Source organism: Planococcus citri, chromosome 4, assembly GCF_950023065.1.
Source record: "Planococcus citri chromosome 4, ihPlaCitr1.1, whole genome shotgun sequence".
NCBI classification, from domain to species: domain Eukaryota; kingdom Metazoa; phylum Arthropoda; class Insecta; order Hemiptera; family Pseudococcidae; genus Planococcus; species Planococcus citri.
This window is the reverse complement of record NC_088680.1, coordinates 18,089,343-18,107,120: the sequence shown is the minus strand read 5'-3', so window position 1 is coordinate 18,107,120 and position 17,778 is coordinate 18,089,343. Positions and strand designations below refer to the sequence as shown.

The 17,778-nt window shown below is 33.2% G+C and overlaps 1 protein-coding gene across 3 annotated transcripts in view; it reads left to right on the top strand.

Annotated features, from left to right (window-relative positions):
- LOC135842512 (repulsive guidance molecule A-like) overlaps nucleotides 1-17,778 on the top strand; it is a 214,983-nt gene that overhangs the window by 171,304 nt on the left and 25,901 nt on the right. For all 3 annotated transcript variants that reach the window (XM_065360006.1, XM_065360004.1, XM_065360005.1), the window contains one exon: nucleotides 12,234-12,742. In XM_065360006.1, the coding sequence (XP_065216078.1) occupies nucleotides 12,234-12,742 (509 nt within the window). The remainder of the gene's footprint in view (nucleotides 1-12,233; nucleotides 12,743-17,778) is intronic.

The window sequence follows — 17,778 nt, the reverse complement described above, 5'->3', positions numbered from 1 at the left end:
GAAAAATTCGAAAAAGCTGCGCCAAGTGGTTCCAAAAATACGTAAATGATTTACCCATTACCCTAAATGAATTTTGAAGACACGTGGTTTTCTTTGTTGAGATTTTTGGGTTTTCTTACTTTTTTGAGAGCTGGAGGGTGGTTTTTATTCATTTAGAATTCAAGAAATTGTAGAAAATTCAGAAGTATCAAAAATTACTTCCTGGAAAAAGTTGATGTTTTTTTTTCGATTTTTCCAGGACAAAATATCGATTTTGCAAAAAAAAACCGACATTCGATGGAGGAAATTGAGGCAAATATTGTTGAACATGAAGTTTCTCTCATATTTTGATATATTTCGATCAGAAATTGAATACCTACTTTAACCTCAACTTGAACAAACATTTTTTTTTTTTGAATTCTTGGTCAACCGTGTAAAGTTAAATTTCACTCGAAACAATAAATTTCAGAAACATCCCAGATTTGACACTTGACAGGGTGTCTAACAGTCCTACAAGTCCGCAGTTGTCATACTTTTCAACAACTTTATCAGAAAGTCCTGCTGTTTTAAAAATCAGACTTACAATTTTTAATGTATTTCCCTTTTTGTGGAATTTTCAAAAAATTTCATTGTTTTTCCCACCTGACTAATTTTTTTTCCAACGTCTAAGAAATTAAGGGTGTTTACGAGGTCTCTCAAGTCCCTAAAGTTCAGTGGCGTAGCCAAGGGGGGCGAGGGGGGCCATGCCCCCCCCCTTGCGAACGAAAATTCGAAAGAAAACATGCAAAAATGGACGTTTTTTTGTTGTTTGTTTGGAATCATTTTTTCTAAAAATTTTCGCTCGAGCTGTAATTTTACCTTATTTTTCATGATATCACCACACATCACGATAGATTTCCAGAAAATTACCCCTCATTTCGATTTTTCATGCCTAAAAATCTGGTTTTGCCCCCTCCTTGATAGAATCCTGGCTACGCCACTGCTAAAGTTGCGAAAACGTCTAAATTTTTATCAGAAATTGCCGAAAATTCGCCAAAAACGGCGCTAAAAAGTGCAAAATTTTTAAATTGGAAATTTTTTTGAACATTTTACGCCTTTGCTTCACTTGGCAGTAAAATGTTCTGTTCTCTTTTTGAATAAAATTTTAAAAAAATCAAAAACTGAAAAATAGCTTGAAAAAAACACTTGATCATGAAATGTGATCGATCTTTTTAAGAACTATCGGTAGATCTATACCCTGGAAAGTAACGTAAAAAAAAGTGCAAAATTTTTTGCATCTGACTTGAAAGCTCCCTTGTCTTCACCTTGACTCGGGATTTTGAAAATTTAGAAAAAAAATTTAAAAATCTCAAAATCATTTAAAACGATACCTATTTACTTAAATTATTCAAAAATAATATGAACAGGACGAATTAAAACCAATTCATGGGTGTACGGTAAAGCCCCTGTTGGTGTTATCGACCTCTCCCCCTCCCCTAATCCATTGCCACCATTTTCAAGCTAATCTGGAGCCTGTAGTAAAAGCTGATTTTCCTCTATAGCAATTTCAAATCACTCTCACAGTTCCCAAAATTTTGCAAAAAATCTAAACAAATGTTACATAATAATTTTTCACCTTTTTCTCAAAAAAAAAAAACATGAAAAATATCTTCAAAAATTCGAAAACTTTCATCAATTTTTTACAAATTTTTTTCAAAAAAGAGAAGAAATACCTACTTAATTATCGCAGAATTATACTAAAAAAATTGTCTATCCTTTCCAAAAAGGTGAAAATATTTTTCAAAAAATTTTCGACATTCTTCTTTAAAAATCCTGATGATTTTTTTTTTACATCTTGAGCCATTTTCTCGTCAGAATCTTGACAATTCTTTTGAAAAATCTCAACAAGTTTTACAAAACACCTTCCAAATCCACAATGTTTTTTCCTTCAAATTTTGACATTTTCCTCAAATTTTCACAATTTTATTCAACAAAATCAACACTTTTTCCAAAATGTTGACCACTATTTTAAATCTTGAACTTTTAAAAAAAATACTGGAAATTTTTTCAACGAAAAAAAATCTAACTTATTCATTTCAAAAAACTCTGGATTTGAATTATTTACGATTTTTGATCTCATTTAATTAATCGTGTTTGAAATGAAAACATAAATTTTAGCCTCAAAAATAGACTTTTACCTAATCATTGATTTTTTTAAATTTTCGATCTTATATATGATCGATCATCTCCGAAATTATGAATCAATCTCAGCTTTAATAGACTTCTTGATCATGAAACGATCAATTATACCCTAAAAATCGGTTTAATTTTCAGTATCTTTTGATCAATCGTGGTCGAAATGATCATTTTGTTTAAATTTAATTCGGCAACGTTACGTTTTTAAATAATATGCAGGTACTCTAAAATGCACTCTTCTAAATAATAGATTTTGTTAATCGATCGATTTCTTCATTTTTGATTTGGATGAAGTATCTTTAGTGTTTGTTTGGAAACATTTATTACCAAAATTGAATTTCTTGTTTCCAAATATCGATATTTTTGATTCAAGATTGCAAAGCTCGTCAATTCAAAACTTCCTTTAAAAAATGTAAAAATTTGTGAACGTCGTGAAAAAATTCAATACCCCCCCCCCCTCCAGAAATCGTAAATTTTTTGAAAAAAGTCCCCCTTAAGTCATGCTTTTTCACTTTGAGGTTTAGTTAGACACCTTGTTTGAGTCAATCAATCGCAAAAAAATTTCTGAATTTTGGGGGTTGGTTTTGATAAGTCGTCAAAATTGACCCCCAGAAAATACTTTACTGCATACTGCACTTGAACTCCAAAAATTGAATTTCACTTCATTCAAATTAATCCTAATATTGGGACACCCTGTACAAGTATCACGATGAAAAACCTCATCTCGATCTTCATCTACGATCTACGACTCGTTAAGTTGAAAATATGAGATCAGAAAAAAGAACCGCGTAACAACGACGAACAATAATGTAAACATTGTCATCGTATCCAGTCGATTAATACTTTTGTGCTTTATAACTCGATGCTTGGCGAGGGGGAAGTATATGATACGAGGAGAGAAGGATCACAACAATTACGTTTGATTGGTATACACAACGACATAATGAACATCACCGCGATTAAGTCGCCCCCTTTTTAAACGCGTTTGCTGTCTCTAGTCTCCAACCCCTATCGTAAAAAAAATACAATTTCATTACGAGATAATTTTATCCTATATAATTCACCCCTTCTCCATCCTCATCCTTCCTCCGTTCTTAATTTATTTATCCTTGTCAGTTTAACAAAAACTACAAAATCATCCTCATCGCTTCGTGCTGCGCCACGTCGTATCGATTCTTCATTACGAGAGCTTTGAAACAATAACCCTTAATTCGAGTCAATTTCCCTCCATTCTTATTCTCACGTAGCATCGCATCGGATAATTTGTCATTGCTCTGTATGTACCGAGCGGATATCGTTTTCAGAGTTAGATGAAGGAGGTGGTTGGGGGGGGGGTACGATGTATAATGTACATAGGCGTAGTAATAAACTTTCTTCGTAGTGCTGTGGAAATGAGAGGAAAAAAAAGAACAAGAAAGGGTTCAAATTGTGTAAATATTACCCAGTTATACGAGGTCTTATAATTCAACCCCTGGGTTTTAGCCTTTAGGTTGACGCTGGCTCAATTCCATTACACGAGTGAAAATTTTCGCCATAATTCTATAAACGTAGCGATTTTACGACCATGATCGCCCGAACGAAGAGTCTCTCTTGGCTCATTCATTGTGTACTATTCTCCCCTTATTGTATGCGCAAGTAGTAGTTTCTTTCCTCTGCTTTTTTTTTTCAATAAACTCGCGGCTGGGCTTAGTTGACACGTGTACGGTATTATTATTACGATTACGATAATAATTCGACTTGTTAAACTTAAATGTCTCGCAGGGATCTGCGAACCGACTCTTTCTTCTTTGGAAAGTTGATAAATGTCTATTTCTCATGTATAAGAGATTACTTTGGTGGTTTTATGGGGGCCTATGTTAGGCATTTTGCCTGAAATGGTTTCATTTCGGGAGATGGAATGGTTTGGTTGTAAAAATTATCGAGTGAAAATCCTGTTTTTATGGTTCAGATGAGACCAAGACCAATCTGAATCATTCAAAATGAAATTATATATTTGTCTAATTATAACGAATGCTGGTTCTCCTAAGTATAGGTCTCCCAATGGTTTTTAAAAAGATCGATCACTTCTCGTGATCAAATTCTGGAATCAAAAGTATCGATTTTTTTGAAAAAACGAAATTCAATTTTGGTATTTTTTTTTTCAAACAAACATTACCTAAGACTTGATCGAAATTAAAAATCAAAAAATCGATCGCGATCGAAAAAATCCATTTTTAGATCGCTTTTACAGAATATAAAAACGTAATTTTGCTGAATTAAAATTTAAAAAATGATAATTTCTCGACCAATGATTGATCATATGATTTTGAAAATTAAATCGATTTTCTGGGTGTACAATTGATCGTTTCATGATCAAGAAGTCGTCTATTAAAGCTAAGATTGATTTATCATTTCGGACATAATCGATTATATCAGATCAGGATGTCTAACGGTCTTGAAAGTCATGAAAAAGTCATGAATTTTGCTCGAAACACACTTTACTGGAAAACTTTTAAAAAGCCCATAAAATGAAGAAAAATAAAAAAAATAAAAAAATAGTTCTAAAAGTTGGAAAAATGAAAAAACTTTAACCTATTTGCCTACAAAATTAAACAAAAATTTCCTCGCAGTTTCAAGATATTTAATGAGAGGGGGGGGGTAAGGAATGGATTTTCATGCGGTAAAAATGTGAAAAATAGGTCATGAAAAAGTCATGATGTTTTGTCTGGAAGTTTTGTTAGACAGTTCGAAGATCGAATAATGACAGATCGATTTTTGATCCAAAGTCTATTTTTGAGCCTGAAATTGATTTTTTGATTTCGAACACGATTAATCAAAATGAGATCAAAAATCGTAAATAATTCCAATCGAGAGTTTCTTGAAATTAATACCGAAATTTTTTTGAAAAAATTGCCAGTATTTTTAATAAAAATTCAGTATTTAAAGGTAGTCAAAATTCTGGAAAAGTATCGATTTTGTTGAAAAAAATTGTGGAAATTTGGGAAAAGTGTTGAAATTTGAACGAAATAACATTGTTAATTTTGGAGTTGTTTTGTAAAAATTGTTGAGATTTTTGAAAAGAATTGTCGAAATTTTGAGAAAATGGCTCAAGATGTTAAAAAAATAGGTAATCATCGGGATTTTTAAAAAAAATGTTGAGAATTTTTTGAAAAAATTGTCATTGTTTTGAAAAAAATCGTCAATTTTTTTCAGTAAAATTCTGCGGTATTTTTTTTTTTTTGAAAAATATTAAGATTTTTTGAAAAAAAATTGATTGAATTCTTGAAGAAATTTTTCATGATTTTTTTTCGAAAAATCTACTTTGGGAAACTAGATGGCTGTAGGATCTCTAAACTCGATTTCTTTTTTGACATTTTTTTTAAGCTATTATGTAAGGTCTGTTTACATTTTTTTTGCAAAATTTTGGGAAATGTGAGAGCGATTTGAAATTGCTGGAGAAGAGTCATTTTTTTCAGTTCAGAGTCAACTTTTGCTACGGGCTCCAGATTAGCTCGAAAAAGATGGCAATGGATTCGTGGAGGGGGAGGGGGAGGGGAGTGGTCGATAACATTATCAAGGGCTTTACGTGTACAGTTTACACATCTCATGAATTGGTTTTAATTCGTCCTGTTTATTTTATTTTTGAATAATTTGTATGTAGATACTTAGCTAGATACATATTGTTTTAAATAATTTTGAGATTTTTTAGTGTTTTTTCCAAATTTCAAAATTCTGAGCCAAGGTGAAGACAAGGGAGCTTTCAAGTCAGATGCAAAAATTTTTGCACTTTTTGTACGTTACTTCCCCCCCCAAAAAAAAAAAAAACCTTTTTCATCGCCTTCCAATTTTCCTTAGAAAAAAATCGAAAGATTTTGACCACATTATTCTGTGGAATAAATTAGATGGATGAAAGGAAAATATCGTACAGTTGATATTATTTTTTCAGTATAAATCTACTTAGTATGCAATTTTTACAGCTCCTGTTTCTTTCCCCCTCCTTCGGAAAAACCAGATTGAAAGTGAAAATGATTCGAAGGAATAGTTTTTGAATTTCTCCACGATCGTTAGGACACCCTGTACATAAATTTGAAAATTTTCGGCGCTACTTTTCGTTCAATTTCGAGTCAAACGTTTTCAAACATGGTGTATTTTTTCAATTCGAATTTTTCGGGATGCTGGATGCCTGATTAAGTGAAGAAAAGTGCATTATGATGAAAAATCAAGGGGTTTGAGATGAATAGGTGTTCAAGCTCAGGGGTTAAGCTTACAATTGCTCGTGTTTACTATACCTAATATAAGATCAAAGTGTAAGATACCCGGTATAGTATACGGTGCGATTAAAGAGAGTCGCAGCAGTACAGAGACTACACATACGAGAATCGGGAAACAGGCAATTAAATGTTTCCTTTGAATTATGTTCTATTGTGTTTAAAGACGTATATATCTGTATACTCGTCTAATGAATGAGTAAGAGAGAGAGAGAAAGAAAAGATGGGGGGTTTTTAAATCGCGGCCCGTTAATCTCTGTATGGTCTGGACCAAATCAGCCTCAGCTTATAACATATTGTATACCTGTGTGTGTGTTTGTGTGATGCTATTCGAATAGACTTTTTGTATTTGGTGGAAGAGTGTGTGTGTGTGAGGAGATGGAGAATATAGACGAGTATATCGAATAAAAAATTCAAATGAGCCTGCGGCTGTCTTCTCGAAACAAGATTTATGCGCGTGGTTGCTTTTTTTCTTCTCTATTCGGTGTGTTTATGGCGCATCGGTGGCATCAGCTGCGGAAGATGCTGAATGGTAGCCGAGAGTTTGGTTTTTGTAACTCCAACTCCAGCTACATATAGATACGTATTTATTCGTAGGTAGGCATGTAGAGTACACACGAATACACTATACGAGGATGAAAGAATGGCGAGAGAGAGAGAGAGAAATTCATATAAGGCTGGTATTCGTTCGAATTGTTTAAAAGTAATTGGCGAAATAGTGAAATATTACTGTTGTTTGGCTGCTGCCAAAGCATCAGCCGATAGGTCCAAGCAACGTGTAAATGATGGTGTTTGTATCGAATGTACACCACAGGTGGAATGTATTCGAATTTCGAGGATTGTTTAGTGGTGGTGATTTTTCTCTTCCTAGTTCCTTTGGTTGTATGTACGTTTTTGGAACTGTCGAGGTTGTTTGAGAGAAATTCCAATAATTTAGGTCAGTTTTTGGAATCTTTGTAGGCTCTTTGATTTTTTGAAATATCTGTAAGATAAAAGATAATGCGTGCTAATTACGTCTTAGAAGTCAAAATAATTGCTGAAAATAGATTACTTACTTACTCGAAAATACACATTAAGTAATGAGAGAAAATTCCGAGAGATTTACGACGATAGCTGATATTTCCCCTGAAACGGATTCATTATCTCATTGGTAAACATCGTTACCAAAACAGATGGTAAATGGACTTTATACTTACTGGACAGGTGCAGGAAGATTTCACTAGTGCTGACTATTCAAGTACGAGATTGATGTTCTATTTTTTGTGAAATATCCTTACTAGGTGGAAAAACAGCTTATCGTGAAATGATACCGAACTGTTGTTATCTCTTCGAGGTGATTAAGATTTATAAATAACAGGGAACTGTTTTTGTTTTGCCTAAAAATAATATTAAATCAGACTCAATTCGGTGTACGTGATAAAAAATGATTACTTACGGTTTTTTTGGAAGATTATTTTCCCCTTAATTGTGCCGATACTGTTCGTCAAAGGTCGTATGTTCGATTCATGGGGAAAAACATCAATAGATAGATGTAATCGAAATTCGATAAATTCGGCAGCTGGTGATTTATTTTCGCAGGTTGGCAATCTTGGAAAGATGTAAATCAAAGAGAATTTATGAAAAACAAAGAAAGTCGAAAAGTTCTAAAATTTAGAACTGTTTGGAAGTTTTATTTTAAAAATGTTGCATTCTTTCTTATAAATTGTGTGATACCTTTGCTTTGATCAGAAAGTTAGCTCTTGAAAACTTGAAAACAGCTTTTGATAAGTCAAGAAGATCTGGAACCTGAATTCAAATTTCATTGAGATCTTGGCCAGTCTTGTTGTCCATATTTTTGATCGTTTTTGAAATTTTCTGCGATCGAGGGATATAGAAATCCATTTTTGGAGGGAGGGGGGGTGAGAGAGTCTGTGTGAGTAAGAAAAAAAACTATAGAAGAGAGATTGGAGGATAAGAGAGTTGAAAGAAACTAAATTCGAATTTAAAAAGACACATGTACTAATCTTTTGATTGGGAATAACGACCAGCTGATGTGTGGATAGGAGAAGAGGGGGGAAGGACATTGCCAATACAGCACGAAATCATGAAAATGATTCAAATTCAAAGGAAGGCAACACTGTAAAATTGAAAAAAAAATCCAAAGTCATTGGAATTATTTGAACAAATTTTGTTTCTGAGATATTAAGAAATTTTGGAACGATTTTTTTAATTATTTAGAGTGTCTTGAAAAAGTATGCGTAAAGAAAACGTCGGAATTCGAGAAATGGAGAAATTGTGGCAAAATATTCAAAGATCATTATTTTGAATACTAAAAAAAATAATTCAAAAAGTTGAAACATCAACTCTTTTTTGTTTTCAGGCAAAATATGTTAGTATGTACTTGAAAATTGGGCGGAAAAACCGATGAATTAAAATCTGTAAAAAGAGTCATTCTGTTTTATTTGATCTTCATTGGATTGTTTCTACCAGCAAAACTGAAGAATTACAAAAAAAAATGTAACAAAATTTACTTTAGGAGTGAAAATTTATCATTGCAAAGTCTTTGATGTTTGGACTTTCCCTTTCCCTTTCTCAAGTAATAATGTTTAACAAACTGCGGGTATGTTTTTATAAAGGGATTTTTTGAGAGAAAAGAGTTTTTTTTGACGATTTAGAAAGAAAAATTGATTTTTTAATTTTTTCACGTGATCTCAACTTTTTAGGAGGAGGGATTAAATTACTTATAAATTTATTTCTTTTCCATTTTTTTATTATTATTTTTTATTTGAACGAAAAAAGAGAGGGTTTGCTTTTTGAATAGGTATGAAAAAATTCTCCAAATTCTCGATAATTCAGTCAATTATTTCTTACAATTTTTTTTTAATTTTCATGTTCTCCCTACATGATTTTGATTTTTTAGAGGGGGAAGGGGGCCAATTTTTTATTTCAATAAATGACGTTGAAGAAAAAAAAAATCAGTTTTTTCATATTTCATTATAATTTTAACCATCAAATTGCTTTGTTTTGAGTAAGTAACAAAAAAATGCTGCAGTGTTTCTTTGAAATTACGAGTATGATTTAAAATTTTTTGAAAATACGAATTTATTTTTTCAATTTCATTTATTTTATTTTTTTTGGTGTCAGGAAAATTTTTGATTTTTTTTTCATCTTTAGGTAGCCTGCCTGGCTGGGGTAATAATTTTCGTAGGATTGAAAAATTAATAAATTCCAAGTTTTGACCTCTGGAGTTGATGATTTTTGAACGAGAAGGTATAAATTTAGAAGTCGTTTTCTTTCAAACGTAAAATTGAAGTTAGTGAAATTTTTTTTTAGTAAATTTTTAAAAAATTGGTCTAAAATTTTTTGTAACGTTTTTGGAAGTAAATTGCCCACGTGATTTCAATTTTTTGGAGGGGGAAGGGAGTCAATTTTTTATTTCAATATGATGACGTTGAAGCAAAAAAAATCAGTTTTTCACATTTCATTAATATTTTCACCATCAAATTGCTTTGTTGAGTAATAAAAAATGCTGCAGTGTTTCTCTGAAATTGTGATGAAAAATTTTCAATTTTTTTTTCTAATTCTAAGGTAGCCTACCTCCCTGAGGTTGAAAAATTGATCAATTGCAAGTTTTAACCACTGCAATTGATGATTTTTGAACGAGAAAGCTATAAATTTTGAATTTGATTTTTTTTGAAACGTAAAATTTGATGTTTGTAAAATTTTTTTGCCAAATTTTTTAAAAAATCAGTCACATTTTTTGTAGCGTTTTTGGAAGAAAATGACTTATTTTAATTTGTTACATTTACTCAAAAATAAAAAAATTGATTTTATCATGTCGTTGACCTTACTTTTTGTAGGGTTTTTCCATATTAACGGGAAAAAAAGAGAAATGCATTTTCCTGATCTTTTATTTTGGAAAAATTTCATTATTTTGTAAAAGAACATAATTTGCAAACATCTTTACGAATTTTTTTGATTTTTTTTTTATAAATGTGCAGTCGCAACTTCAGTTGAGCTCGAAACACCTCAGAATCAAAAGTGTTTAGCTACCGAAATGAATCTTTTGATTTTTTGTGAAACTTTGAAAATTTATGTAGGAATTTGAAAATCGATTTCAATCATTTTGGAAATGATCTGGAATCTCCAACTGAATCAAAGTGTTGTCCACAGCGTTGGAGAAAATCGAACTCTTGCTGGAGGTTCCAGATTGGCTCAAAAGTGGCCCTAATAGGTTATTATGGGAATCAACTTTTCATCACGTGTAATATCGTCGTGGCAATTCCCCCTCACCCCTCCCGTCAATAGTCTCTCGTCTGCTTTCAGTTGAACTTATGAGAACAAATCTTGATGCTGAACTGAACTCTCACCCAATTGACCTCCTAAATTTCATTTCATTAACTGAAAATGGCAAAAAATTAACGAATATATTGGATGTACGTATAAAAATACGCCAGAAAAATAAAATAAATCCTTTCAATTCGTACACTGCTTATTTATTACTCGCAATATTTCTTGTATCAAGTCATTATAGAAAATTTATAAGCGTTAACGTGTCGTATACGTCATTTTATGCAAGTGTACGATGATTAAGTGCGGTCAATTTCTTCGTATGTACGAGTACATTCAACAACTTATACTCGTACATGCATATTACACTCGATAAATCATCAATCATAATTTTCTGTGTAATAATAATTGATACGTGAGTATCGAGCAAAATATTCGTACACAATGCATAATGCTCCAAGTTTCGTTGCCAATTGCTGGTTTCGTATTGGGCTATTTTTCGAATGAATGAACATACGTATTTAGGTAGAGGAAGAGAAGGGTAGATTTGACTTTTTTTTGTCTCTTTCTCTCTCTCTCTCTCTCTCGGGCTCATTCGGAAATCAAGTACGTGCTATTAAAAACAGTCGAAATAATACATATATGGAAGAGGGATAACCGAAGGAACATGTGCACAATTGTGTGGTTATTTTACGCAATTTGCGATTCAATGAGTAGGTATCATTTAGGTTAAGAGAGGGTTTAAGCAGCACATGTCGATTTACAAATAAAATGGTACGACTGCAGTATACGAGTAAATAAAGGGTTGAGTAGTTTTTTGTTCACGACCGAGCACACTTCGACCTTATAGAATTGAGAAACTGAAAAGAAGAAAGCAGACGTTGGTCGCGAAGGGAGGAAGTACAAAGGAGAGATTCTTTTAAACCTAGTATATTGTATGTAGTACTTGGTAAAATTAAACACAGGTAGCTCGTTGGCGAGATATTAGAAGGTAAAAAAAAAAAATAAAGTCGGCTCGAGTCCGCTATATGTACATATAAACTGGTTGGCAACCCTATACTTGTAGCTCTGGTGCAGTTCTCGAAGACGTTTGCGCGTATTAGAAGGCTATAATTTAGCAGACAGGTACACTGGATGGGCTGCTTTTAGCTGAAGAATATTTATGTAGTGTTTCTATAGGTAGGTATTGTAATATATCATCTTCGTTTCTACGAAGTACACAGGGAGAGAGGGGGAAACGATATAAAAATTAAGGGGTTTTAATTAACGTAGTCGACGTTTAATTGTAGACTTCTTCGAATATGGTATCATTCGACTAGGTATATTTACTGCGTTTATAAAAAGGTAAGTTAAATAAATTAGCGGTGTGCGTTTTGTGGTTTAGGTATAGTAGGATGGATATTGTCTAAAGAAGGTGGAAGGATTGTACTGTACCCGGAGGTATTTTAGCAATGGTATAGGAGTCCTTCAAGTCCATTCATAGTTGTACACATCGTATTTCAAATCCTCTGACAACGTATAAAGTACCCTAATAATTAAACGATTACGTTACGTATGTTTCAGTTTTTGGTGCGAAAGAATGCCTGTACGAAAGATGCTCGAATACGTATAAAGAAAGCATGGAGGAGAAAGAGATCTACGACCCGGAGCCGTCGAAAGCCTACTGCGATATCGTGAAAACCTATCTGGTATGCTTGAGAGAGATGACCAAAGCCTGCCGTGGAAATCTAAACTATCACGGTACCGTACACGGTATGAATTTAGTCAACGACATACAGTGCAAACCGTCCAAAGGAAACAGCAATAATTCAAATACTAATCGAGGAAATAACGCCAAAGTTCAACCGTCGTCCACTTCCAGACCGTTGATGTTACCCAGCTGTAAATTTTTCGGATCGTATAAATTTCATCATTGCGGCCTGTACGGAGATCCGCATTTGAAGACTTTCGATGGACTGTACCAGACGTGCAGAGTTAGCGGCCAATGGACGTTGATCGATAATCCGTATATGTCGGTGACGGTGACCAGCGCGCCGGTTACAGATGGATCTCACGCTACTGCTCCGATTAAGGTAGGAATTATTGATTTTTGAAATTTATGAGGGTTTTTTCGTCGGGGTTGGTATTTTACTAAGTGAGAAAATTGGGGGTTGGGAGTCGAAGTTTTGTGAGATGAGTGGCTTTGAGTGAGGTCCCATCCCATCCCATCCCATCCCATCCCATCCCAACCCCATCCCAAGTTGAAATAATTAAATGGCTGAAAGTTGGGTCAGGGGTAAAATAGGAGTTCGATAATTGAAAAGGTAAAATTTGCAATATTTCTGAGATTTTTTGGTGAAAGGGGAGGGGGAGGAGGAGGAGGAGGAGATGAAAAGGTTACTAGTCATCTCATTCGAACTAGGTACTCCATCTCGTATTTGATCCGTTTTTCCAAAGATTATGACGTCATATCTCCTTCAATTTTGATCATAGGCAAAAAAAAAATAGAAATTATGTTGTTCTTTTTTATTAGTCATTTGTAGCCATTTTCAAATCGAAACAATTTATAGGGTCGTGTGCCCTCAAATTTTTGAAATTAGCAAATTTTAGACGTTTTCAAAAAACGTGTCGAAAAGACGGAAATTTGGCTCACGTTTTCAAGCAGGAAGAACGAAGAGAGGATTTGCGATGTTGGAGGAGGGAGGGGGTTAAATCCTCAATGGGTTATGGGATTTAAAAAAAAAAATTGATTTCTCGATTAAAATTCTTGGCGAATAATTCTGAAATATTGATCATTTTTCGTTTTTGTCTTTTCATCGTCTTTTTGCATCGATTCAAAAAAATTCCAAAATAAAATTCTTTACCTTTTTTTTGTGTCTGTGTCCCATGTCACCAGACCCCCTCCCTCCTTCATTATCAAATGTGGCGAAAAAAGACAACCAAGTCTCCCTAATTGAAGCCATCCTTTTTGTAAATAATTTTCCCCTTCTATGTATTTTCATTTTTTGAAGAGCAATAGGTAGGTAGAGGTGCTACAGTGTGTTCAATAATGTTAATATTACAAAAAAAAAAAATGATTGATGAATATTCGATTTCATATAACGACGAAAGAAATGTAATCCACGTCCCAATAAAATTTTGACTGCCAAAAAAATGATTCCCCGCCAAAAAAAAATTTTCAGAAAAATGACTCATTTTGTAATGAACAATTTTTTTTGTAAAAATGAACAAAATAAATTTTACGAATGGTAAGTCCTTTTTTTTTTTTTGAAAAAACTGAATTTGAAGAAGTTTTGCTTACCAGAAAAAATTTATTTCTTGCAGAAATTGCTGAAAATTATGAAAAAGTTGTGATTTTTTTAGTTGCTAAAATTGTGAAGAAGTTTTGTTTTTTTTTTGGCCAAAATTTTCAAAGTCTTTCATTTTTTCAGAATTTCAAATATTGATTTTTTTGAAACCGCCAAAAAGTCCTGTTTTTTTTTCAAAAACTGCCATAAATTTTCTATTTTTTGGAAACATTTTCCTTTTATGTTATTTTTTTGTAAAATTCAAAAAAATACTCCAAATTGCTAAAAATTAACTGTTTTTTGCTAAAATTGTGAGATGTCTAACAGTGATAAAAGTCATGAGTTTTGCTCGAAACACACGTAAAATTTTTTTAAAAGCCCATAAAATGAAAAAAATCAAAAAATGAAAAATTTGTTCAAAAAATTTGAAAAATGAAAAAACTAGAAAAAAATTTCTTCACAGTTTGAAGTTATTTGTATTTTCAAGCGGTAAAAATGTGAAAAAGTGATGATTTTTTGTCTGGAAGTTTTGTTAGACACTCTGAAAAAGAATTTTTGAGGAGGGGGAGGGGGAAGGGGATAGATAATCCATAAAAACTTCAAAATCTCGTTATTCGATTTTTAAATTGAGGGAGAGGAGGGAGGTGGAGCTTAAAATCCCACCGAAATTTCGAGGAGGACTACAGGAAGACCCGAATCCTTGTTTTTTTTTCAGGATGACCCTCCTCCTTCCTTCATTCCCACCCTCCGGAGTATTGAAAAACTCATTTTTTCGAATATTGTAGAAAAATACTACGCCCTACGCCTATGTTGATTTTGTTGCAATTTTTGGTGTTTCAATCGTGATATTTTTTCTCATTTTTGAATATTTAGACTGAATGATTTTTCTAGCTATCAAAATTTTCTTATCACTATCAGTAAAATTTCAATTAGAAAAAAAAATGATAAAAAATATTTAAAAAAACAATAAAAGTTTAATTTTGCGAAATTTTTTTGAAACAATTTGTAAAATTATTTCTTTGTTGAAAAATTTTAAACTATTGTTTGTTTTTGGAAAAAAAAATTAAAATTATGTATCAATTTTTGAAAAGAGGTAGACTGGCATTTTTCATGAATTGGCAGCACTGTCGAAATGATGTGTCTGATGTTCATTTTTTTATAGGTATTTACTTTTGATTTGAAATACATGTTATTTTTTTATAATTTAAAATTGATTCGAACTCTTGACTTTTTTTTGCAGGGAGGGAGGAGAGGGGAGGTTCCACTTGAAAAGTTTCTGAAAATTTTGTAAAAAAATAGAAAAATAGTCGAAAAGTAGTAATTTTTTAACAACAATAAATCCATTGGATACCTGATTGTGTCCTTCCGGCATTTTGTTTGCTGTGACTTTTGGTCATTGCCTCATTGGCCACAAGTGGGGAATAAAATTGTGCTTAATTTAGTTCGAAAAATCTGTGTATGATTGATCATTTTTTTTTGGAAATTAATTTGAAAACTGATCTGATTTTTTTTCGTCTCTCGTTCAATTTGATAATTATCGTGTCACACCTGAAGGTTCTTATTGTGCGATTTTCCCTTCTAATATGATCTTTATGGTTATTGTCGATCTCGTTTTCAGTCCTTTAAAAGAAAAAATAAAAAAGGAACCACCTTAAACACCTTAATGCCCCTTTTGAAAACACCACCAAAATCCAACAACGGATGTACACGTATGCTAAAATATGATCCCTTGTCCTCCCCTCCCTTCGCCTGTCACTCTGCTTTTACTGAAAATCTACTTCTGTACATCTTCGATGATATGTTTTCGCGTTGAAAGATAGACTACACATACTCGTACACGTATCTAGCATATTATCTCATACATATGTGTAGGTAGGGCCTACTATTCTACATTTTGACCGTAACACGTTGTTGTAGCCTACGTATTTGACAACCGTGTTGCGTTGGCTTTTGGAGGATTTATCGTAACTCTCTCTGTAGTGTAGCTGTAGACGTAGTAGATCTGGCAGAATAGACATAGAGATGTTATCATATGGACTGAGAATAATGTCTCGTTTCCGGTAAATGGCGCGAGTGTGCGGGTGAAAGAGACCACGAAAAAGGAGTGAATGAGATGTGTGACTGAATGTGAGAGATTTTTTGATGAGATGAATTACGGGGCGTCTTCTTGTGTTGTCGATGTCGAATCATTGTGCTGGCGATGATGTGTGTTCCTGTCGATATTTGGGAATTGGAATTTTGAGACGTGCAATAGGAACATTGGGGTGTGAGAAGATCTGGCGTGGAGAAAATTTTATTATTGTCAAGTTATTATGTGAAAAAAATTGTGATCGGGGTTAAGATCTGTGTCAGATGAATCGTTTTTCATATTGTCTGTTTCATCCTATACCCCAGTCCCTGTTTTGAAATACAAGGTGTTCTGCGAACTTAACGGCGATTAAATTGAGCATAATCAGCGATTTCAAACACAATGACTCATGTGTGAGTTTCTTGAATAGACATCGCCGGACTTACAGTGTTGTACTTCAATAAGTAATTTGCGAATTGCTGATTCTGTATTTAATACGAGCACATGCACAGTATCTCAGTCCCAGGTACTGGTATTCTCGTCGTCATCGTACACACGATCTAAACCGTATTAAAATTTCACTGTGAAAGCGATCACGTTAGGTTTTTTTTTTTTCTATCCAAGACTTACAGACATTATTGTCCGGTATAAAAATGATGGTAAATTGAAGCCAAGCCAGACTTGGAAACCGTTTAGTCTGCAAGTTTTGTTGAGAACGGCGTAAACTAACGGACTGTGTTACGACTCCGAATCGACGATATACGAGTAGTCGAGTACGTCCTCGCTGAAGTGCGGAAAATCGCGCTGATGTGGCGTAATTGATCGAGAAGATTATTATAGGTAGAGGTACTAGTATTTCGACATAATTCCACTTTTGTTAAACCAGCTGCGTGTGATTATCGCATGCGTAGTATTTCCATTTAAAGTCACATCGTTATTGTACGTACCTGGCGACTTGTATTTCCATATTACTTCTAAACGCCAGGTACGAGGTGTAGGTATTATAACCGTATTTGAATCAGTTGATTCTCGAATTGTTGCGTATATGGAATCGATGTTCGTCTATGTTGGAGTGAAAAAGTTGCCACTTGTTGAGGTTTTTTCCCTGGGTAAAGTGATGATGAAATGATTCGATTTTGATCTGTGGGAAAATTTTCTTGTAAGTGCTTTCTAGATGGTCGTTGAAAAATTTGGTGAATTTAGATTGATCGATTGAAGTGCAAACTTCATTTTCAAAAACACTGGTTACCGAGCATTGACTTTAAAAATCAAAAAACTGTCGAAATGTCCTTCAAATTACCCGCAATTTTTCCAAAAATTACCCAATTGTCGTTAACTCTGTAGAAATCAACCTCTAACGTATTTTTTGAAATTTGAAATTCATCCAATTTTTTAGGGATTTTTTGGGCATCAAGCAAAAGTTGATTATTTATGACTTTATGAGAAATGACTTCGTATTTACCGCAAATTACTGGTAATTAGGTACTCAAAATATGACACGATTTTGGCATTTGAATCGCAACCAATTTTTCTGATCAGTCACCACAAAAAATGTCTTGTACCTACTCGGTAAGCATAGGTAATTTACCGTATATTTATGAAAAATCTCTCCATATTTACCGTAAATTACTGATAATTATTCAAAACATGCCATATTTTTGAAATTTTAACTTTCAACCAATTCCTTACAGAATTCCAATTTTTTGAATTTAGTAGGTGAGCATTAGTCATTTTCATGTACATTTTCTAAAAATTACCCCATATTTACCCTAAA